We start from the raw sequence: 25,866 nt of genomic DNA, 5'->3' as shown, positions 1-25,866 counted from the left end.
GAGATCCCTGCACACATTTATGGTCATTTTTATATATATATAGTAATTTTTATCCAATTTGGGATTTGCTGAGCTTCTTAGATCTCTGGGTTGATATATTTCACCAATTAAGAAAGTTCTTGAACATTATGAACTCAAGCCTCCTGCTCCATTTTCTACTTTCCTTCTGGGACTCCAATTATACTGTTAGATCATTTAACATTGTTTGAGAACTACTGGATGCTCTGTTCCACTCCCCCTTGCTCTATTTCTCTTTGTCCTTCAGTTTAGAAACTTTCTATTGACCGATCTTTGAGTTAACTGAACTGTTCTTCATTTGTGTCTAGTCTGCTGTTAAACAAATCTAATGAATTATTCATTTCTGATATAGTGTTTTTCATTTCTAGTTCTTTTTATAGTTTTCATGTCTCTGCTGAAATTTCTCATCTTTTCATGCATGCTTTCCTCTTTTCTTTCAGATTCTTTAGCATTTTTATTAGTTACTTTAAATTCCCCATTGGTTAATCCCAACATCTGAGTCTACTTCTCTTCACTATTTACTTTCTTGACTATAGATGAAATTTTCTTGCTTCTTCATGTCTTATGAACTTTTTTATTATATGCCATTTTGCATAAAAGAACAGCAAAAAAATAAAGTACATAATATTTACATCTAGAAAGGTGTGCTCTTTCTTTTGTCAGGCCACTAGAATACGGATCTAAGTCAATTTGATCTATAGTTGATCTGGGTCTGGGTTTTATTGCATTTGTAGTTTGATTTTGTTCACCACTAAATTCAAATATTTTGAGGGTGGGGTCTGACTTCAGTAGAGACTTTATTTAAAGCACTAGGAAGATTCTGGAAATCTCTTTGTGTTTTACAGCTGAGCCACCAGCTTCCTGAATCATTGACAATCTCTCTCTGCTTTACAAGCTGGCTACCAGCTTTTGGGTTGCTAAGGAGTTCTCTTTGCTCTCCAGTCCCCTTGGCTCTGTCTACATAGGGAGATCTCTCTCTATCGTGCTGTCTTGCTCCAGCCTTAAGAAGGCAGTTGCTTATAGTTTGTAAATACCTGGAGTGCCTCCAAAGGGTTGCTCTCAACTCGCCTGCTCCAATCCAGATGATAGCTGAGTGTCAAATGCCTCAAGGGGGATGGTTGTTGCTCTCCTGCCTGGCCCCTAGCCTTTGACGTACTACTCTAAGCACTGTGAAGACCTATGGGATAGAGCTGATGGGTAAGTGCTGACTCACCCACACACAGCCAGTAAAAGGTCTTTAAAAGGTCAGCTGATTTCTCCTTATCCCCATCTATGAGAGATTCCTCTTCCTCCTGCTGCTCCACCAGAAACAAGAACAGCATTCTATGAAGGACTCTACTTTTTTGGGAACCTAGTTCTTTTAGCTTTCTTTGCATCTTCAGCTCTCTAATGTTGGTTTGGTTTAAACTATGATTTTGTTGCTTATTCAGATTGTCTTGGTTGTTACGGTAAGAGTAACGATCTCTTTCAATTTTCTATATACCTAACTGGGAGTGGAAATTCATGGTCACTTTTATTTCTTATTTTGTAAATAGCCAGTTCCTGCTGTCCCCAATTCTCTACTGTTGTATTTTTCTTAGTGATTTGAAAGAGCTCTCCATAGTGTAGCTGGTATAAATGTGCTCAACCATATTTTGGTACAAGAAATATTATCTAACTTTATTATTTCTAAATAAAATTAAATCTGACCTGAGCCTTCACTTTTCAGGATAGATGAGAAGTCCACTCTTAGACAGTAAATGGCTTCCCTCCCCTTCTTTGTGATAACACCTAAGAAGAGTAAGCTAATGGGAAGTCAGAAAACCAGGAAAGGGCTTGGTCACTGTTGCTTCTTCAGCTGCATGATGTCACTGTTGTTCCAGGTGCTCTCCTGAGCAGTCTCTCTTCACTGGCTCCAGAGATGCTTGCAGTGTTCTCAGAACTACAGTGCTATGTCTAGCCTCCATGTGTGACCTGCAGCATCCTGACATTCAGGACACTGAATTCAAGTAGGGCATGGGTCTCAGGTACTTGCTGAAACTCCTAAACTAAGTACTTATCTCTCTTCTTTATCTGTGGTTAAATTTTATTTATCATTCTTGCATTCTTAATGTCATAAATTTTTGCACTTTCACTTTTTTTCATAATTAGGCTCACCATGGGCTGATGATGATGACAACGATGACTAGATCTTTTCAAAGAACAAAAAGTTCAGGTTTTATTTTTGTTTTATATTCCTATTTAATTAGAAATGTTTAAACAGAATGGACGTTCAATTTTATCAAATGCCCTTTCAGCATCTATGGAGTCAGCATAAATAGCTCCAAGGAGAAAAATTAGTATAGTGATTACATTAATATATTTCCCAATATTAAACTAAACATTGAACCCTTAATAAACTCTATTTCATAGAATATTCTTTTAACATGATGCTGGGCTCTGTTTGCTAACATTTTACTTAAAATATAGGTATTAATATTCACAAGTGAGACTGGTCTGTGGCTTTCATTTTTTTCAGTTACTTTTGTTGGGTTTTGATATCATAGGCAATTTCATTAAAAGGCTGTAAGCTGTTCTCTTTCCATGCATATCTATCCATGGCCACTGAGAGACACTACTGAGCTGCTCAATCAAAGTACCTATTCTTGTAACGTTAGTTTGGTATTGCTCCTCACTGCAAGTTGTCCCACTTATCCTATTTTTTTCTTCAAAATTCAGATGAACAATTAATGCCTGACCTTCTAATCTAATCAGCAAATTATGGCCTGTGGGCAGGCCACACGTTTTTGTAAATAAAGTTTCCTTGGAACACAGGCATATTCATTCGTTTAAGCATTGTCCAGGGCTGCTCTCAAGCTACCACGACACTGCTGAATAGTTTCAACAGAGATGCAGAGCACACAAAACCTAAAATACTACTATGTAGTCCTTTACAGGAAAAGTTTGCCCACCCCTGCTTTAATCCTTGATTCCTTTAAGCCATATCCCATCTTTTTTATCTTTTCATGCTAGAGAAAGAGTACAAAAAGACACCCTCTGTATTGTTTTCCTAAAGTCCAGCTCAGCAGAAAGAATGTTTTTAGATGAAAACCTAAACCCTGGATCAGGCAGGTGGCCTTGGTCTTACCTGAGGTGAGGTTTCCTCAGAGTGGAAGAGGTAGGATCATTTTTCCAGGTCCCTTCCACCCCCGAGGAGTTCAAGACAACCATCAGGGGAGAAACCGCTCAATTCTCTGACTAAAGCAAACTACAACATATCTTGCATTTCTTCAAGTTAAATACTATTAATGGATAATTGAGTTGGATATAATATTTATACATTAAATATAGTTTGGCTCCTTACCTCTGAAAGCAAACTCTCCAGAGACATAGAATCCATCTTGCTGTAGACATTCCATAGATTCAAACTCACATCCTGCAACTGCAACACAAAGGCAAAAATATTGAAATAATTGAGTCAATATCATTAAGACAATCAGAATTATTTTCTAATGTTCAGAAATGATTATCTTGGTGAAAACTCAGTGATTAGAATAATAAATCAAATTTTTATCAAATATATTAGAACCTATACATATTAATAAATGCTGTCCCATTCAAGGAAACTATCTTTTCAGAAACTCTGGTACATCTTTTGAATATTTTCAATGATGCGCATATATATATTTACATACATATACACATGTACATATATACGTATATATATTTTTTGCTTTTGTTTAAAATAAAATTTTAATCAAAATAATACATATTCATGGTTGTAAAAATTCAACTAGTACTAACAGCTTGTAATAAAATTTTAATCCCCTACTCCAAGTTTTCACAAACCCCAGTAGCCTCACTCCTCCGAGGCAACTCACTTAGAAATCTTTTAACTTGCTGGTAGTACCTCCATATTCTGATAGAAGATGCTTCTATCACTATTTCTTGGTTTATCAATTTAGAAATTAAATACTGACTTATGGCGAAGACATAGCTCTTCCAAGCCCATCCCTATCCCCACACTTTTTCTACACACACACACACACACTCACACCCCCCCATAACATCATCTAATATCATTACATGGCTTATTGGTTACATCAGTAATTATTATTTATAATATTAAGACCCCATATATAATATTTACTACAGGCCAAATATATACTATACTTCTGTTTTCTTAAACAAATTTTGTTTCCCTAGAGTTACTAATAGTTTCATTTTTTTTCACTTGCATAATTTAAAAAAATCAATACTGAAGTTTTTTCTAACTGTCCCACCCAATTTACTAGTATGCTTATACTAGGGTTTCTCAATAGTGACACTATTGTCATTTGGGGCTGGATATTTCTTTGCTGTGGGTATTCCCCATGCATTGTAGGATGCTTAGCAGCATTCCTGGCCTCTACCCACTAGATGCCTGTAACATCCCCACCGCCCCCTCCCCAACCCCCAGGCCAACCAAAAGTACTTCCAAACATTGCCACATGCCTTAGAAGCACAGGGGACAGCAAAATCATCACAAATGAGAAACCACTAGCTTAAACATAGCAGATAATCTGTCAATTCTTTTTCTTCTTCCTGCTTCATTCTGGTCTGGCTGTTGTGTAAGCTTGCTGCACAACTACAACTTTAACTTTGAGACTTCTCTTTGCTGTCATCCTAGAGCTCTCAGATGATGGATTTGGCTCCATGGATTATTTGTCTGCTCTTTCTTGGTTAATTCCCTTGTTTGCTACAGCACATCCTGCAACAGCTTTCTATGAAAGGATTAATGGGAGGCAAACATTTTTTGAGTTTTAAACTGTCTTTATTTTGTCCTCATGCCTGATCAATACTCACTGATGCTCTTTCCATTCTTTTGGATTCTTTATTCTCTCTGTGCTTCATCTTAGATAGTTTCTACTGCTATGGCTTCAATGTGACTAATCTTGTCTGCAGTGTCTAATCTGGTATTAATCCCATCCAGTGTATTTTTCATTTTAGACATTGTAGTTTTCATCTCTAGAAATTCAACTGGCTCTTTTAAAATATTTCCTATGTCTTTGTTTAACATGTTCAATCTTTCCTCTAGTTTCTTGAACATATGGAATACAGTTATAATAACTGTTTTAATGTCCTTGTCTGCTAATTGTAATATCTCTGTCAATTCTAGGTCAATTTTGGTTGATTACCTCATTATCAGTCATGTTTTCCTGCTTCTTTGTAAACCTGATAATCTTTGGGTGCTAGACACTGTGAATTTTACCTTGTTGGGTGCTAGTATTTCTGTATTCCTATAAACATTCTTGTGCTTTGTTCTGAGGTGCAATTAAGTTACTTGGAAACAGTTTGATCCTTTCAGGTCTTGCTTTTACGAATTATCAGAGGGTCTAGAGCAGTGCTCAGTCTAGGGCTGATTATTCCCCACTACTGAGACAAAATCTCCCTGAGGACTCTACCAAACGCCCTGCGAATTATGTGTTTTTCCCAGTCTAATTGGTAGGAACAGCACTATTCCCATCCTTGAGCATGCACCAGGCACTGTTCTCAAATACTTTCAGATGGTTTCTTCCCTCTGCCTTTGGTAATTATCTTACACATGAACGAGTGATCAATATTCTGCTGAATACTTGGGATGGCAGGGAGGGGGCAGGGGAATCTTGGCAGATCTTTGGAGTTCTCTCTCTGGACAGTTCTTTGCTCTTTAGTACTCTAGCTGCCTTGGTCTCACCAGACTCTCAGCTGCACCTCCTCAACTCAGGAAGTGCACTGGGCTCCACTGGGTACCCCCTCCTTGTGCCACAGCGTGGAAATCTTCTCGAAGTAGTAATAAGTGAGGGCAATCATTGGGGCTCACCTTGTTTATTTCCATCTCTCAGGGAATCACTATTCCTCATAGCCCAATGCCTAGAGTCTTGAAAACCACTGCTTCACGTATTTTGTTTGATGTTTGTTTTGTTTCGGGAAGGAGAGAAATCTGGTTCCTGTTGTCTTATTGTAGGTGACTTATTTTTTCTTCCTGGAAGCTTTTTATGATATTCTTTTATCTTTAGTGTTCAAAAAAGGATAGACAGATTTAAGGTTTTCTTCCTCTCATTCACACTTGCTAAGTGATTTAATTTAAAAACTTTTATTTCTCTTTATTGCTGAAATTTTTTTTTTTTTTTTAAATTTCCTCCCTTCTGATATCTCTGCTCTATCTTTCTAGAACTCCTACTTGTCAGATATCAGACTTCTTGGATCAGTTCTCTGTGTCTTCTAACTTTTTTCTCTCTTCTTGACTTTTTTACTCTACATTTTAGAGATCTTCCTAACTTTACCTTCTATCAATTATAAGTTTCCAGAACTCTTATTTTCCTTACATTAATTTATCACAACATAACACTTATTCTTTGGTCACCAACTCTTACATTTCTGTGAGCAACCTAAAGAGAGTTTTGTGTCTTAAGTTTTCCTCTATATCTTAAATTATCTTTGGGTCTTTCATACTCAAATGGTCTTTTTTTTTTTTTAATCTTGATCTTTTTCTTTCAAGGTACAGGTATTTAATCAAATGTCTGGAGATCTCTGGTTGCCTGTTTATATTTTCAAGTGGAGAGGCTGACTGGAAGCTTTATGCTCTCAGCAGATCATGTCAACTACCAGGAAGCTTTTCTTTAGGAAGGACAGGCAAGAGGCTGTTATTCCAGGATCCCTACCTCCTGACATTCTAAATGTCAAAATGTGGAGAGCTTTACTCTCAGGCTAGAAAAGCGACACCAGCCAATGAGTCCTCTTTGTCTTGTCTTATTTTTCAGTTTCTTCAGAGAACACTCACCCACTCACCCCTCCTTCCCTGTTTTTCCTAAAGAAGAGGTGGCAGTCGGTAAATACTTGGTTGCCAGTCACTAGGGGGTGGGGTGGGGGAGGCGAAGACTATAACATAACAACTTTCAACTAATTCCTTCATTTTCAATATCACTAATTTCCATAATTTATCCTCCATTTTATTTTCTTCCTCCTCATTGATTCAATCTATTTGACCCCTTCTTCCGTATTCTGCAACAGCTTTTCAAGTATGTCAACTGATTAGATTTTTTGGGGGTACTGAATTTCTTTTTTTTTTGAGGAAGATTAGCCTTGAGCTAACTGCTGCCAATCGTCCTCTTTTTGCTGAGGAAGACTGGCCCTGAGCCAACATCATGCCCATCTTCCTCTACTTTATATGTGGGACACCTACCACAGCACGGCGTGCCAAATGGTGCCATGCCCGCACCCGGGATGGGAACCGGCGAATCCCAGGCCGCCAAAGTGGAACATGCAAACTTAACCGCTGAGCCACTGGGCCGGCCCCTGATTTCTATTTTTAAATGCAAATTTTAATTCTACTAATGAATTTTGAGATTAAATTCTTTCCTTATGTCATCCATCTCCCTTTTTCATTCTTCTTGCTCTGCCTGCCATATCTCATTTCTCTTTTTACAAACTCCATTCTTAAAAAGTAAAAAAGAGATATTTTTCTCAATTTTTATTTTATTTCCTGGAGAAAATACTTTTTAAAAGCATGCTAATCTATCCCATATCTAATACGCTATGCTCTCTTTCTTATATTTTGTTGAATCTTTTCATAAGTCTTACTCTATCTTGCAATATGAAGATCTTACATTTGACAATAAAAAGGTGAATGAATGCTCACTCTATGGTTACTCTCATTATTCATAAGTTTGCTATTAGAATCCTCCCCTCGGGGAGCAAGTCAATGTAAATGTATATTACTAGGTCACAGTTCCAGCATCTGGAGAGTAAGGAGGAGGAAGTTGGGGGCAGGGAAAGCCCTAGCTGAGGAGCTTCCCTGTACCGCTTCCCAGAAAGAAGATATTCTCTATTTCCATAACTCAGTTTGGCCCAGACTAAACACCAAGTAAATGCTACGTCGGTCTGGCTCCCTTTCTCACGCTGGTACCTACCAGATCACCTTCCACACCACCTACTACACCTATCACAAAACATCCTGAGTTAATGACGTTCTCCTGCATATGGCCATGCAATAAAATAGAAGTTTAAAAAAATTAAGTTATAAACATCTGTAGTTCTCCTTTTCTTAGCCTTCAAAGGAGGCAACAACCTTTCTGGCTCAGGCAGTTATCAGGCCTTTGATATGTGAATCAGAGTGGAGTAGAGAGTAGAAAGGCAGAGCTGATCAGTAGGCCAAATTGCTCCACACTTTGAAGGACCAGGAAGGACAGGGTAAGGAAAATAACTGAGGTTGGGGAATGAGATAGAGACAAAAGGAAAGCATTTGAAAGAATGAAAATTAGCAGCTACGGAGAAGGGCAGGATCTAGAGAAAGAGATCTTGAGAAAAGACTTACAGTAACTCTTACCATAGGATGTGTGCTGTTTCCTCCTCACTGCCCATCGCACTCCCTAAAACCACCACCCCACAGTGAAGATATACATTACCTCCTAAAGGTTTTTTGGAAGGGGGTTTTGTTCCTTTTGGATGTGACTTCATGGTGTGATGCATCTTAAGGTAAGAGCCAGAGGCCTGCCTCATTTTCCTAATGCACTACTTTCCGATGCTAATCTAGCAGCAGCCCAGGCATTAGGAGCACAGGCCTGAATCCAGACTCTCTAGACTGGACCCCAGCCCTGCGATTCACTGGCTACTAGCTCTGTGATTTTGGGGAATTCATTTAACCTCTGTAAAATAGGGATGGTAACAGGATCTACTTGAGAGGGTTATTTTAAGAATTAAAGTCAATTCATATAAAGTGCTTACAATAGTGCCTAAAATATAAGAGGTACTCTATAAATGCCTAGTTTATACAATAGTTAAAAACAAATATTACCATTATTGCTAAAAATTTTAAGCTTCCTCTCTACCTCCTACGGCCTGCCTTCCTTCAAGCCCCTGCTCTTCTAAATTAGAGAGCATGACTTCCTATCAGGGGCAGCTCCCACAGCCTTGCTGATGTTCTGCTACTTGTAGTCAACGTGAGAATACTGTGGTTTGGAGAAGGAGAAGTGTAGTGGAAGCAGTGTGCTCTCTTCAGCCCTACAGCCCATGCTCTTCTACATTACAGGGTCTGCCAGACAAGCTTCCATTCATTCCTGAGAGACGCTGCTACTTCTCAGAAAGAGGGGTAGGAACTAGCCCTGGGCCTTGCTTCCAAAGTTCCCACTTACTCTATCTCTACTAGTACGCCCCCATTTTTAGCAGGTCAATGCTCCCTCTCCCTGGTTTCCTGTGCTGGGGGGACAGGCCACCTCAGTGGGGATCCTATGGAGGCACACGGATGCCTGTGGTGGTGTTACTAACCTACCAGGCCATCCTCCCTAATGTGTACTATGGATGACCCCCTCTCCTAGACTCATTCATTCACTTAACAAATATTTATGGGTCATCTCCTAGATGCAAGGAATATTAAATAAAAGATACTGTTCTGGGCTGGCCCCACGGCCAACTGGTTAAGTTTGTACGCTCTGCTTCAGCAGCCCAGGGTTTCACCAATTCGAATCCAGGGCACAGACATGGCACCGCTCATTAGGCCATGCTGAGGTGGCGTCCCACATGCCACAACTAGAAGGACCCACAACTAAGAATATACAACTATGTGCTGGGGGGCTTTGGGGAGAAGAAGGAAAAAATAAAATCTTTAAAAAAAAAAAGATACTATTCTTACCACTAAAGCTAACACTTTTATTCCTCTAGTACACTGTACGTACACAAAATTCTGCACTCTCTTTCATTGCTCTTGAATAGTTCTCAAACTATATAAATTTCTGAGATACAAACAACAACTACAAAAAGACTATTTTCGTTCTCAAGGAGCTTCCAGTCCAGAGATCAGGGGTTGGTGGGTGGGTGAGTGGGGGTGTGTGACAGAAGTATATAAGATAGGATGATAAAAGCTATAAGAGGAGTTAGCCTAGGGTGCTGCAGGAGTAGACTGGGAGAATAGCGAACTCAGAATGGGGAAAGGCGAGCAAGGAAGACAGAGAAGAACTCCAAGATGATAGAACACAGGAACTCAGTTTGGGGATTAGCCTTAAACAGCAACTATTTTCCGTTTCAAGTATTTTAACTTGCTCCAGGCTGTTGAGAGGTCACTGCCAGCTTTTCAGAGTGTTATACTAATGTACACTCACACTGAGGGCCCTTCATAAAAACAGCCCAGAGGCAGACAAAAACCAGGCATACTGCTTTTCATACATACCTCGTATTTCATGGTAAAAAATCCATCCCCTCCAATGCCCTCAAGTGCAAAGGCCTGTACAATTGGCCATTTCTCCACTACAAACATATCAAATATCTGCAAGTGACCTAAAGGAATCAAATACAACAACATGTATCAAATACCATCCTGGATATAAGAGTCTTAAACCTGATCTGATGTGTTTAAACAGGCATCACCTCTCACAAGTTCACCACAGCCTCATCTAGTTAAATAAAATTGAAACAGATGAAATGGTTAGATATTAACACTGCAATACAAAATGAGAGACAAATAAAATTCAGACCATAAATAAGTTGCATAAATTCAGATTTCTCTATAACATATTTTTACATTCTGGTTTCCTAAGTAAGTGAATAAGTGAATGAATAAATGAATAAACAAATAAATAAATCAATAGTGGCCTATTACATCTGATTTGCATCACTTAGTGGATATAATTATTAACAGATCCAAACTTGGCTCCTCTCCCTTAAGAAACATAGCCAACCAACTTCCTTAAGGGAAAATTAGCAAATCACAAATTCTCCTTTCTTATAACAATAGTTTCAATGTGGAAGGTTTTTTAAAAATAAGGTATAAGCACTGCTAAACCTGTTGATTTTTTTCCTGTATTTTTACACATCATTTTTGAGCCTCACTTTCAGCATATTTTTAATGGCTACCTAAATTACTATTTCTTACTACCAAGAGGCCCCATATCTACACTCTGCATACAATAAGTGGTACAGACTAGATGGCAACTATGATAAATACCTTATCAGTTCTTCTACCTGACTGCAGGTGCACTGCTGTGATGCTGCAGAAACTTCAGTTACGAATACAAGTTTGCATAGGAAAATTCCCGAATTTCATCCTGCTTGATCGTCTGCCTTTAGTAAAAATAGATCAGTGGGTTTCCCAGCTGAATGCCTCCACTTAAATGAGCAGTAGGGACCTTTGATTCACACATCATCCAAAGCAGGGTTCTGAAATGGTTTGCTGTCAGATGCTTACCTTGGGAGCTGTAAGGAATGCCAATTCTGCTACAGTCTCGAACCATGTCCACAAAGCTGGCAATTTTAAATTCTTCAGCAGCTTCCTCATCTTCATACTAAAGAGGAAAATTGGAAGGAAAACAGGCTGTAAGGAGACGTCATGCAAAGTCCCATATTTTCTCTGCATTTTATCAGAGTTGTCCCAAATGACATTTATAGAGGACTGCACCCAAGAGGGTGTGTCCAAAGACAACTTTTTGTGTCCACTGGTCAGAAACACTTTGTCATTCCCTTACCTCACACCACACACAGAAATCAACTCAAAAGGGATCAGACACCTAAATGCAAGAGATAAAACTTGTCCTCAAAAATCCCCCAAATGCTCAGATTGAAAGAAGGGTTCTTGACCCATATCATGGGTCACAATTTCCATGAAATCCTAAATCTCAAGTACCCAATTTAATTTCCAGCCAAACCCCTGAAAAGGGCCCAAAGGAAAACAGAAACAGATATCAAGAAATCTGAACACAGAAATGTCACAAAGCTTATCAAATTCTCCTGGGGCAGTTCTTAGGCACTGGTCCCCTGAAAGAATGGGCCCAAGCTGGTGATAAAGAAGCAGGGCAGGAAGGTAGGTTCACAAGCCTACTACCACAGTCCAATTTGAAGAGTCCCTTTTGTCTTCTTCAGGCACACAATTTATCTATAAGGTAGCTTCATAACGAAATATGAAAAGTTCCACTAAAACAGATAACCTTTTTTATGTAACCAGATTTTGCAATTTGATTTTTTTTTAAGGGCCTCCTGTTCCAGATCTACCCTTTCCTGAAAGAGTATACTTAGACTATCTCTAAGTGCCTATTCTATCTTTTCTCCTCACCTCATTTTCCGTCATGCAGTGGAAATGCAGATTTCTCCAATGTGCCACATAAGGTAACAGATAGCGATAGTTTACAGGATTACAGTACAGATGGACACTATCTGATTTAATCAATATAATCACATCTGTAAGAAAATGAAATTAAAACAAGATTGTCAAAGGTATTTCCTTCAAGACATTTTCTGCCCACATAATCATTAAAATTACTTCAGAGACAATGTAACAAAACTCTAAACCGAAAATTCTTTACTTAGGCAACATGCTTCGAGTGATGGCAGAACACTCAAGCATGGACAGCAAGGATTTCCTATTTCCCATGCGATGCTCCCACCACTGTGTTCCTCTGGTTACGGTAATGCAGGCACAGAATAAGTCAGAAGAACAGCCTTCAGGGTGTTTTGCAAAGTTCAACACAGTCAAACCTTGGTACCAAACTCAGCTGTGCACTTCACTGAAGAGATAAATACCAAATGGAAACTCCACATACTAAAGCCACGGAGGCAGGAAAACAGCACCAAACATGACAAGAGACTGGTTCTCTTGCAGACATCAGTGTCTAAAGCTCTTGGCTGTTGGCTCATCTGGCTGAAGACAACTGTGGGCCCAGGGACATCGCCTGTCAGCTTTGGGAAGGGCTGCTGTATACAGGGGTGAACTCTGTACACAGGAAAGGCTGGGAGGAAGGAAGCAGAGGAAGTAGAGATGGCTTCTATAAATAAATCAGCAGCTGACAGACTTAAGGAATAACCATCAGTGTTGGTAGGTCAAATATATAAAGCAATCCCAATGGTGCATATAAACCCAGATAAACTAACAGGGAGCCATCGAATGGAGCTGGAATATTAAAGCAGTTTGAACACTAAGAAAGAAAGCAGTCATACTTCCAGAAGAAACACAGAGGCTCCATTCCACGGCTCCACAGAAACCAGAGCCATTAAGCCTCCTCTCTAACAAGATGAGGCTGGGGAAGCTGCTGGCGGAGGTGGCTGGAGGTGAGAGAGGAGCACAGTGGCCTGGAGCTTCTGAGGCAGCAGGTTTAGGGCAACGCCAACACAGTAACACAGTATGACAGACCATAATCTACGAAAATATAAGACAAATAAATGTCGACTGCAGCTGACCACAAAGGTGGGTGGTCTCTTGAAATAAAGCTCCATGATGCTGGCCTTTCAAGCCACTCTGAGCTCCACACCTGGTCAGACCCAAAGTGTTCCAAGGAACACACTATGGAGTAGCCTCTTCACTGTTAACTGACTCTCGGGTAAGTGCTGGAGTCAAAAGGGGGCAAGGGAAGGGGGAATCTGGCTGGTCTTCCTCACACAGGCCCTCTAAAAGAGCCCTGCCCCGAATCCCTTGTATATCGCCTATTGAGGAGTGAGAGTCTGATGTCACTCGGAGAGCCTGAGGGCTTCCTTTGTAGCTTGTACTTTACACTAATGTGTAACATTCCACAAAGAATTAGGATCCAATAAAAGAAATGATGTAACAGCTACTAAACCTAATAAAGCATTCTCAGGATGTCATAGGACTGCTGGCATCACTATGAACGAAGTTTAACAGAGTACACAGTCAGGTAAAAGAAGCAACCGTAAGAGAACTGGAAGAACATGTAAACTATTTTAAAGGTTTCTTTTTAAAATAAATCCTTTGTTTTGGCCTCTTTTCCTCTCATATAATTAGAGATTAAGATGTAAAAGCATAAATCTGGTGATATCAGCTATCCAACTACTTGAATTTAAAATATGAATTTGTTAATTTGGAAAATCATGCTCATTTCAGAAGCAGTCATTGTGCCAGGTGACAGCATAAAGACAAAGATAAGCAAAAAAGTACACCTTTGAGGATTTAAACTATTTCCTTAATTTCAGTACTGTAATGTCCTTTGCAACCTTGGCTTTGTGAAATGTGTGGCTGGTATGAGCATTTCTTTTTATCTCTCTCTAAATGTGCTGCCAAGAGAATTCTTTCCAAAGCAGGAGATGCTGTACAGTGTAAGGCAATCGTCAAAATCAAAATCTGAATCTAAATTTGAATTGAAAAAAATTTAAAGGAAGGAATAATTTCAGCCTGCACTTCCTAATAAAAAGAAAATCTTTAATCAATCTGTAAGGATAGATACTATTAAGGACTTCACCACAGAAGAATTTTCACATCCATTAGACCAGAGCTCCTCCACCTCAGCACTATTGACAGTTTAAATCAGATCATTCTTGATTGCAGGGGGCTGTCCTGTGCACTGTAGGATGTTAGAAGCATCCCTGGCCTCTACCTACTCTGCCCATTTGTGACAATTAAAAATGTCTTCAGCTATTGCCAAATGTCCCCTGGCGGGTATAACTGCCCCCAGTTGAGAGCCACTGCATTAGATCCACAGCAAAATTATTTCAACACCAGATGTTTGCTTTCAGGCGTCCCCCAGCTGCTTCACAAGAGCTGTCTGTCTCTCACTCAATTTATCTATTTCTGTGTCTCCTGACCCGTCTGGCACACAAGTCATGATGCTAAATATGTGATATTAGAGATAGCTCCTGGGCATCAGCCCGCAGCAGCATTAACACAGGGTGAGTGTCTCAGAGCTGAAGAAAGAGGAATGTAAGCAGAAAGCCTGCATTGTAGTCATGGGCATAGTCATGAATTAAAGTCACACAGAAAACAATTCCCAAAGACAGAGCAGGACAAAGAGCCTTTGTTCCTAAACTGAAGATCCACATCAAGTCTTCCTTGTAGGAGTAGCCTGCAGGCTCATCCTTGATTCACAGCTGAAAGTGCTTTCACAGGACAATAGCACATAATCTGAACATCCCAGCATGTAGACGCAGTGGGCAATTCAGAGGAAAACTAGTACTTTACCAAGAAGCTATAAAGAAAAAGTGATATTCACTTTTTTCTCTATAGCTGATTTACTCAGTAAACATATTCTGCAAACTACTTGTGGCTAGTCTCTTACCATCCAGCAGATAACCAACAGGAGCACATTACTTAATGTATCAGCAAAGAAGAAATGCTACTTTTCATTAATAAAAAAGCAAAAATTTACTAGGGCTCCAGGCTATTTTAAATTTGATCATATTTTTCCATAAAAAGACCAGGAAATAGGATTCCAAGAAATAAATCACCTACTCCTCTCTCACATAAAATTTACCAATATATACTTACCATCTAGAACTTCTTCAGAAAATCCCGTTTTCTCAAAATCACTGATATTCTGATTGTACAAACCAAACAGAAGATAATTTGCCAGCTCTCTGCAGCCTTCGTTGTACCTGCTATCGATTCCTGCAAAGCAAAGAAGGCTCTAATCAGTTGTACTGTACTATGGTGAGCAAATGAGCCCCAATAGTTTGCCCCTGCTCAGCAAAAACCTGCTGGTTAAGTCACAGGCAGCAGCTCAGACCAGTTTTGTGTCAGAAACTAAATTAATCAACTCTCTGTGAAAGAAGCAGGTCTCAGCACAAAGTACCTTTACTGGGATTCAAGATCTATACAGTTGAGACGATCAAACAACACAGATTATTGAAGCTGTTAACTTCCAAAGAGAAATTCTTGAGGATAGAAAGAACCAAAAAATATAGTGCAAGTCCTGCCATGGGTGGTTAAAGATTTTGGAATACTCTCAGTTGGAACAAGAATGGGCATCAGAAAAATATTTACTTCTCAAAGTGATCTTTAACAAACCACGTGGGATCAAATAAAGGAGGACTAAGGTGGTTTGAAAAGAGTTCAAAGTAAAGAAGAGGACAAGTGAATGGAACCACAGACATCCATCATTTCACAAATATTTATCAGGCCCAAGCCCTAGCGCTGTGCTGGAAGCTGGAGTATGTGGTAAACATGCCTACAAATGGCCCTCGTGAAGCCTACAGTCTGGTAGGGTTAGGTCAGAGACAAAAGGAAATTAAAAAATACTGCCTTCACTCTCAATGGCATAGGCATACGTACTACCTGCTTCCTCGGTATCTGTGAAGGCCTAGAGCTATGGCTTGGGACAAGAAGGACATGTCAAGGGCAGGAGGTAGCCGTCTACGTGAGGCTAAGAGGAAGGGGCTGGGGCAGAAGGAGCTCCAAGAAAGGAAATATGGCTGGAGCTTGGGAAACAGGACTGCCAATGGTCATTCAGACTAGCGAAAAGTGAAAAGTAATGGTCATTCAGACCAGAGGGGCCTAGTGACTGCCTGTGACAGGGGACTTCTAATATGAGAGGACTCCTTTCTCCACTGAGATCAAAGCAGCACAGCTCTATTCTATCCCATCCAAGACTTCAGTGAAGGGAAGGGTAAAAAAGAATCAAAAGCAGGAATGATCTGGCCTACTTAAGGCCCAAAGTTGAAAGTGCTGCAAAGTTAAAAATAACCAGTGGACTGGGCAGGCCTATATTCAGTATGTCCCCTTCTAAGGGTTCCAGTTACATAAATTGCCACATAAATTGCTAACATTAAGAAGACTGACCATTTTAAATTAAAGGCAAAAGAAACTACATGTAAGCACTGTGCTCTAGTTGACAAACTTGTTTCCCATAGGGGTATTATGGGCTAACAAACCTGACACTACTACACATGTATACTGGAATTAAACAAGTAAACTGATAGTGGATGGTAGGTGTCAAGTTTCTCACTTGTGAAGTGGTAGTTTACAGACAAGCAAGAGGAGGAGGCTAGAATAATTCATGTGGTAATGGGTTAGAGCTGGAGACATTAATATGAATTTGTGTTTAATACAGATAAAGATGGTTACATAACATTTATGGATGTGTGTATATACACCATTTAATGTATATACTCGTATTTCCTTACTGTGTCAGCTGAGAAGGCCTAGAAGCAATGACACCCCAGTATCAACAAGCACACTCAGTGCTCAGATCTTGGTTTCTAATACCATTCTCCAATAAAAGGAACCAGGGCTCCCTAGAGAAACGGCTGATTCTAGGATTAGAGCAGGAAATATACAAAATAAGCCTGGAGCATCTTACAGTGCCAGAAAGTATGGAAGTGCTAAACAAACAAAAACTTTGATGTCAAAGGGAGGGACACAAGAGCCAACTGAAAGAGCTCCAGGGGCCAGCCCTGTGGCTGAGTGGTTAAGTTTGTGCGCTCTGCTTTGATGGCCGAGGGTTTCACTGGTTCGGATCCTGGCCGTAGACCCAGCACCGCTCATCAAGCCATGCTGAGGTGGTGTCCCACATAGCAGAACTAGAAGGACCTACAACTAGAATATACAACTGCGTACTGGGGGGCTTTAGGGAGAAGGAAAAAAAAGGAGCTCCAAATGGCCAAAGCTGAAGCAATTTGTAAAAGTGGTGGATTACAACTCAAAGCATAAATGAAGTAGTACTGGATTTTAACTCAAAGTATAAAATACATATCCATGAGTCCATACTGATATAAATAGATGATTGAATAAATAAATAGATAGGGGAAAAGAGAAAAATGTCCCATGCAGAAGAATTTCAAATAATATATGTAGATGCTCCCTTCCTCAAGGTGATGAAGCATAACTCCCCACTCCTTAAGTATGGGCTGCACAGTGACTTCCAAAGAGGACAGTATGGAAGGAGCAACGGGGAGAGTACTTTACAGTGCAGAATCTGACAAACACTATCTCAGCCAGGCAATCAAAATCAACATAAACAGTGAAAAGTCATGCTGACAGCATGTATCTTTGATATCACGTGATAAAAATGGCATGTTACTTCACTGGTCTTCCACCCCAAAACCCATAACCCGAGTCTAATCATGAGGAAAACGTAAGAAAAATCCCAATAGAGGGATATGCTACAAAATACTTGATTAGCACTCCTCAAAACTGTCCAGGTTATCAAAAACAAGGAAAGTCTTGTCACAGTTAAAAGGAACCTAAGAAGACATGACAACTAAATATAACGTGGAATCTGGTATGGGATCCTGGAACAAAACAAGGATATTAGGTAAAAACTAAGGAAATCTGAAGAAAGTATGGGCTTTAGTTAATAATAACGTGTTAATATTGATTCATTAATTGTGATAAATGTACCATACCAATCTAAGATGCTAATAACAAGGGAAACTGAGTACCCAGAATTCTGTACAGTTGTCCCTTAGTATCTGAGGAGATTAGTTCCAGGACCCCACCCTAAGGATACCAAAATCCATGGATGCCCAAGTCTCCTAGTTGGCCCTTGGAATCTGTGGGTCCCATATACAATCCATGGTTGGTTGAATCTGTAGATGCCAAACCTGAAGATACAGAAGGTCAAATGTACTATCTTTGCAGTTCTTCCGTAAATCTAAAACTATTCTAAAAAAATTAAAGTTTATTAAAAAAAACAAAAACAGACTGACCATACCAAGTGTTGGTGAGGGGGTATAAAAAATGGAACTCTCATGAGCTGCTGGTAAGAATATAAATCAGCACAACCACTTTGTATGCAAATGTTTATAGCAGCTTCATCTGTAATAGGCAAAAAAAAGAAACCCAAATACCCATCAATAGTTGAATGGGTAAACAATATACAATAAAATACTAATCACCAATAAAAAAGGAATGAACTGTTGATATATGTTACAATATGGATGAATCTCAAAATAATTATGCTAAGTGAAAGGAGTCAGACAAGAGTAAACACCGCATGATTCCATTTATATAAAACTAGTTAGTTAATGCAAACTAGTGTATAGTAACAGGAGGCATATCAGTAGTTGCCTGTGAGTGGGGAAGGGGCAGAATGCAGACTCTACAAAGGGGCACAAGGTAACTTGGAGATAATGGATATGTGTACTATCTTAATTGTGGTGGTAGTTTCACATGTGTATACATACGTCAAAACTTATCACATTGTACACTTTAAATATTGCAGTTTACTCTAATTATATCGCCATAAAGCTGTTTTTAAAAAACGTTAGCAGAAAATCAGTTAGAACATTTCCTACACCATAATAACTAAAGACAAATGCTAAAGTGCAAGTGAGCTGAGACAGTTTCTTGGAAGGGTATTCCAGAGATTAGAAGCTGAGATTAAATCAATCAATCAAAAAACAATGAGATGCTACAACAATTCTAATTACTCAGAAAAGCACAATTCACTAAACTTCAGAAGCTACTTAAAAATATATAGTCCCTCACTGATTTCTTGTTTCACTTTCACAGAAAGTTCTGTCTTGAGAGTTTATTAACTTTTACCTCCATCTTCATACCCAATCTCAAACACATCAATTTCTGCAACATTTGTGTTTTCATAAAAAATATATACATTTTTTGGTCTCATGATATTCTTATAAATGGACCTTTTCTCAATCCTTTAGTATTCTATATTCGAGTAGTCCACATGACCAATTTTATGCTGCTTACTTTTACTAGGTTGGGCCTTAACTAATAGAAATAATAGCATAAGTACAATAAAAAACAGGTGGTTTTATTCACAGGTAAATTCACGGCAAAGAGAGCCTCCACTCCCCTGATGGCTGCAGCTAGAAAGAGAATCTGGCAAGCGTTGTTTAAGCATTTGAAACCTCTGGCTGGAATTCCAGGTCCACCACAAACTGTGTCTCTATGGAGATTCACCAACCTCTGGGCTAAGTGAGTGGTGGAGTCAGGATTCAAACCCAAAACCTCCTGGCTCCAAAGTGCATGTTTTTAACCACCCTGAACACTGCCTCTCATATGTTTAATGCAAGTGCTGTTAAGTGAGAAAACAATATCATGCACAAAATATCAGAGGAAAGACAAACAAGAAAATGGTAGCAGTTTGCTTCTGATAAGGAAATTGGGTGGTTGATGGACAAACCACCTGACCTAACAATTCCACTTCTATGACTTAATGCTATGAATATAAATGAAAATGAGATAAAGAAGGACATCAATCTGATACAGAAAAATCTCTGAGATATATTGTCAAGTGAAAATTTAAAAATCAGGTTAACAACAGTATATAAAATGTTCCCATTTGTGTTAAAAAAAATAATACAGCTAACAATGTTATCTCTGGGGAGTAGGACTGGGTATCTGGTATGGTTAGGAAGTTCTGTTCATTATTATTTATGTATTGTCCTAATTTTTAAATTATATGATGTATTTTCATAATAAAAAAATTTTAAAGAACAAATAAATGCCCAATTCTGCCACTCTATGGCCCTGAGTAAGTCTGTTTCATCTCCCGGAGTCTCAGTTTCCTCCTCTGTAAAGAAGGAACAACACTGCTCCTTTGCAAGGTCGCTGTGAGGAGAAATGAGACAACACGTTCAAAGCGCCTGCTGTGTGGTAGGGGCTCCCTATCTCACTGATATCTCACCTGACCTCATTAAAACAGCAACAGATTTCAGGGGAACAAGAGCTTGGAGAAGGACACTAACTCACAGCTTATCTCACAACAATATTATTATTATCTTCCTGTGAACAGAAGCCAAGTTGCCCCAGCCCTGAGTCCCACCTTGTTAAAAGCACTGACCTAGGATGCAGAGGATCCCATCTGGTTGAGACTTGCTGCTCTGGGTCAGGATACTCTGAACCTGGCGGAGTCGGCTGCAGCTGCAACAAGAACAGAAAACAGCTCCCTGAGGCCAGCACATGAAGGCATGAGGAAGAGGAATGACTGCTAGGGATGGAAACTCGTTCCTGTCTGGTTTTGGTATTAGAACTATAACAATGAATTGGGAAGTGCTCCTTTCTCTTCTATTTTCTGGAAGAGATTATACAGAATTGGTCTGACGACTAAGTCTGAACTGCTGATTACAAATTGGATGGTCAGTGGCTCTCTAGCTCAACAGAGGATGGAGCCAAAGGCCCTCTCATGGTCTATGCTGGACAGGACTGGGAGCTCAGCAGCCGACCAGAAGGAGCGCCAACGACTTCTCATTTTTGAGGATTATCAACGAAGAGTTTCCACACTGATTTCTCCTAACTGTGGTCCTCATCAAGTCTGTCAAAAACAAAACAAAACAGAAACTCATCTAAAGACCTAAATGAAGCCCTGATTCATCATCACAACTATCCCCATAGAGAGTGTCAGTAGAAGGTACTTGCTCCCATTTCTGTGCAGATCTATTATTCCTTTGGCTGTAAGGACATCCCCCTCCTCCCAAACAAAGCATAAGGAGAGACATGCCTAGACATTACTATCACTTCTAGGGACCCCATGTTCTCCACACCAATCCCTCCTCCTTCTTAGCAGACCCAGAGAGACATGCTCAATTTCCTGCTCAAGCCTCTGATTCTTCCAGTGGGTCTCTCTCCCTCTCACCTCCAGGTCCAGGATCTACGTTCACTATTCATTCCCTAACACTCCTATCCTTAATTTTTTCCCTACAGTCAACTAAGTTAACTAAGATCCTCCACAAACCAACTACACTAACTGTTCCATCCATGACAATCAGACTTCATCCCTACGCCTTACTGAATCTGCTCTGGTACACTGTCCTACACTCACCCAAGCCATAGTGCTTCCAGCCAAACAATAGTATTTCCTTCCCTGGATTCCTTTTTACCTCTGGATTCTTTCTGGTGTTCCCATACCCCAAGTCATCCACTTCATGACTTAGTGGTCATTATCACTGTCTTCCCTCAAGATGTTCACAATCTTCCACCTCATACCAAAACCACACAAAGACAATATCAAAAGAAAGAAACCCACCAACCAATATCCATCATAAATATAGATGTAAAAACCCTTAATAAAATATTAGCAAAGACAATTCAACAACATATAAAAAGAATTATACATGATGACCAAGAGGGATATATCCCAGAGATGCAAGGCTGGTTCATTATTGGTAAATCAATCAATGTAATCCATCACATTAACAGGATAAAGAAAGAAAAAAAATCACACAACCATAAAATTGATGTAGAAAGATCATTTGACAAAATTCAACAACCATTCACAAGAAAAACACTCAAGAGAACAGAGAAGAACAGATGAGTTTCCTCAACTTGATAAAGAATATCTACCAAAAAACCTCTGAAGTAAAGTTTGGGACTACACTTGATGAAAGACTGAATGTTTTCCCTCTAAAATGAGGAACAAGAAAAGGATGTCTGGTCTCACCACTCCAATTCAACATAATACTGGAAGTTTTGGCCAATGCAGTAGGTCAAGAAAAGGAAATAAAATGGACACTGATTGAAAAGGAAAAAATAAAACTATCCCTATTTGCAGATGACATAATGGCCTAGGTAGAGACTCTCATGGAATCTACACAAAAACCCTAGAACTAATAAGTGAGTTCAACAAAGTCACAAGATCAACATATAAAAATCTATTGTATTTCACATAATAGCAATGAACAATGGAAACCAAAATTAAAAATACAATATCATTTAAATACAAATCTAATAAAACATGCATATGACTTACATGCTAAAAACTACAAAACACTGATAAAGGAAATCAAAGAAGGTCTAAGTAAATGGAGAGACATATCATGTTCAAGGATTAGAAGACTCAACATAGTATAGATGTCAGTTCTCCCTAAATTGATGTACAGGTTTAACACAATTCCTATCAAAATCACAGCAAAGTTTTTTTTTTTTTACAGATATAGACAAGATTACTCTAAACTTATATGGAAAGGCAAAGGAACTAGAATAGCTAAAAAAAGACTTTGAAAAACAAGAATAAAGTGGGAGGAAACATTCTACCTTATGTCAAGACTTATTTTATAGCTAAAGCAATCAAGACTGAGTGACAGACATACATAGATCAATGGAACAGAACAGAGTAGATAGAAACACAGTCATGCACCACATAAAAACATTTTGGTCAATGACAGACTACATATGCAAGCAATGGTGATCCCATAAGATTAGTAACATATAGACTAGATGTGTAGTAGGCTATACCATCTCAGTTTGTATAAGTACACACTATGATGTTCACACAATGAGAAAATCACTTAATGACGCATTTCTCAGAATATATCCCTGTTGGTAAGTGACACATGACTGCAGACCCACACAAATAAAGCCAATTAATTTTTGACAAAGGTTCAAAAGCAATTCAGTGGAGGAAGGATAGTCTTTTCAATAAATGGTGTTTGAGCAACTGGATATCCATAGACAAAAACATGAACCTCAACCCAAACCTTATATCCTAGACAAAAATTAACCCAAAATAGGTCATAGATTTAAAATTTTAAATGTAAAACTATAAAATCTTTAGAAGGAAATATTCAGGGCGTAAGGTTTTTTTTTTAAGATTTTTAAATTTTTTTCCTTTTTCTCCCCAAAGCTCCCCGGTACATAGTTGTATATTCTTCATTGTGGGTCCTTCCAGTTATGGCATGTGGGACACTGCCTCAGCATGGTCTGATGAGCAGTGCGATGTCTGCGCCCAGGATTCAAACCAACGCAACACTGGGCCACGTGCAGCGGAGCGCTGGAACTTAACCACTCGGCCACAGGGCCAGCCCCAGGGCATAAGGTCTGATGAAGTTCTTAGACTTGATACGGAAAGTATGATCCCTAAAAAAAACCTGATAAATTGACCTTCATCAAAATTTTAAACTTTGCTTTGTGAAAGACCCTGTTGAGAGAATGAAAAGACAATCTACAGACTGGGAGAACATACTTGCATATCACAAAGAATACATAAAGAACTCTCAAACTCAACAGTAAAAAACAATCCAATTAGAAAATGGGCAAAAGACATAAAGAAACATTTCCTCAAAAAAGATACAGATGGCAGATAAACACATGAAGACATGTTCAACATCATTATCCATTAGTGAAATGCAAATTAAAACCACAATGAGATATTACTACACATCTATTAGAAAAGCCAAAATAACAAATAGTGACAATACCAAAATGCTGGTGATGATTCAGAGAAACTGGACCATTCATACATTTTTGAACAAAATTAAAGATACCAAGAATGGCATCCATGTTCACTCAATAGAAGACAATATTGGTAAGCTGTCGATACTACTCAAAGCAATCTACAGATTCAGTGCAATCCCTATCAAAATCCAAATGACATTTTTTGTAGAAAAAGAAAAATCCAACCTAAAATTCACGTGAAATCTCAAGAAACCCAGAATAGCCAAAACAATACTGAAAGAGAAGGACAAAACTAGAGAACACATTTCCTAATTTCAAAAGTTACAACAAAGCTACAGTAATCAAAACAGTATGCTACTAGCATAAAGGTAGACATATAGAACAACAGAATAGAATAGAGAGACCAGAAATAAACTCCTTTTGAAACTGGCTTACTTCACTTATTATAATGTCCTCATGGTCAAATGATTTTTGACAAGGGTACCACGACCATTCATTAAGAAACGACAGCTTTTTCAACAAATGGTGTTGGGAAAACTGTAAACCCACATGCAAAAGAATGAATTTGGACCCTTACCTTACACCATATACCAAATTTAACTCAGAATAAAGACCTAAATGTAAATTTAAAACTATAAAACTTTTAGAAGAAAATATATGGGAAAAGCTTCATGATATTGGATTTGGCAATGATTTCTTACTATGTCACCAAAGGCACAGATGACAAAAGAAAAAATATATAAATTAGACTTCATCAAAATTAAAAACTTATGTTCATCAAAGGACAAAATTCACAGAGTGAAAAGGCAACTCACACAATGGGAGAAATTATTTGCAAATGACATATCTAAGAGGCTAATATAACCAGAATATATAAAGAACTCTTACAACTCAACAACAAAAAACCTGATTCAAATGAGCAAAGGAGTTGAAAAGACATTTCTCCAGAGAAGATATAGAAATGGTCAACAAGCACACAAAAAGGTGCTTAACATCACTAATCATTAGGGAAATGTAAATCAAAACCATAAAGAGATTTTATTCCCACACAAATTATGATGGTTACTATCAAAAAACAAGGAAATCAGGGTCAGCCCAGTGCTGCTTCGTTGGCCCAGGGTTTGCCAGTTTGGATCCCAGGTGCAGCCATGGCACCGCTTGGCAAACCATGCTGAGGTAGGCATCCCACATATAAAGTAGAGGAAGACGGGCACAGATGTTAGCTCAGGGCCGGCCTTCCTCAGCAAAAAGAGGAGGATTGGCAGTGGATGTTAGCTCAGGGCTAATCTTCCTGAAAAAAAAAACAGAAAATAACAAGTGTTAGCAAGGATGGGGAGAAATTGGAACCTTTGCGCAGTGTTGGTGGGAATATAAAACAGTGCACCCACTGTGGAAAACAGTATAGCGGGGCCAGTCCTGTGGCCAAGTGGTTAAGTTCATGCACTCTGCTTTGGGGGCCCAGGGATTCACCGGTTTGATCCTGGGTGCCGACATGGCACCACTCGTTAGGCCATAGTGGGGTGGCGTCCCATATGCCACAACTACAAGGACCCACAACTAAAGTACACCACTGTGTACTGTGGGGATTTGGGGAGAAAAAGCAGAAAAAGAAAAAAGAGAGGATTAGCAACAGTTGTTAGCTCAGGTGCCAATCTTTAAAAAAACCCAAAAAACAGTATAGAAGTTGCTCAAAAAAGTAAAATTGGAATTACCATATGATCCAGCAATTCCACTTCTGGGTATATATCCAACAGAATTGAAAGCAAGGAATTCAAGAAATATTTGTATACCAATGTTTATAGCAGCATTATTCTCAATAGTCAAAACATAGAAGCAATCCAAGTGTCTATCGACAGAAGAATAGATAAACCGTGGTACATACATACAATGGAATATTATTTAATCTTAAAAAAGGATGGAAATTCTGACACATGCTAAAACATGGATGAACCTTGAGGACATTTTAGTAAGTGAAATAAGCCAGTCACAAAAGGACACATATTGTATGATTCCATTTTTTTTTTTTAAGATTGGCCCTGAAATACTACTCAGCCATAAAAAAAGACGAAATTGGCCCATTCACAACA

At 39.0% G+C, this 25,866-nt stretch overlaps 1 protein-coding gene across 5 annotated transcripts in view; it reads right to left on the bottom strand.

The window, feature by feature from the left end:
* Positions 1-25,866, bottom strand: part of DNAAF9 (dynein axonemal assembly factor 9) — a 165,756-nt gene that overhangs the window by 114,718 nt on the left and 25,172 nt on the right. For all 5 annotated transcript variants that reach the window (XR_006891119.1, XM_046679049.1, XM_046679051.1 and 2 more), the window contains exons 2-7: positions 20,451-20,530; positions 15,191-15,310; positions 12,035-12,159; positions 11,174-11,270; positions 10,160-10,266; positions 3,341-3,418 (exon numbers count right to left, since the gene is read on the bottom strand). Coding sequence is in view for 4 of the 5 variants with exons in the window: in XM_046679049.1 (XP_046535005.1) it covers positions 3,341-3,418; positions 10,160-10,266; positions 11,174-11,270; positions 12,035-12,159; positions 15,191-15,310; positions 20,451-20,530 (607 nt within the window). In the remaining variant the exon portion in view is untranslated. The remainder of the gene's footprint in view (positions 1-3,340; positions 3,419-10,159; positions 10,267-11,173; positions 11,271-12,034; positions 12,160-15,190; positions 15,311-20,450; positions 20,531-25,866) is intronic.

The sequence above is a fragment of the Equus quagga genome, chromosome 12 (assembly GCF_021613505.1).
Source record: "Equus quagga isolate Etosha38 chromosome 12, UCLA_HA_Equagga_1.0, whole genome shotgun sequence".
In the NCBI taxonomy this organism is placed as follows: domain Eukaryota; kingdom Metazoa; phylum Chordata; class Mammalia; order Perissodactyla; family Equidae; genus Equus; species Equus quagga.
The sequence above is the reverse complement of the archived record's forward strand: the minus strand, read 5'-3'. Positions and strand labels throughout refer to the sequence as shown.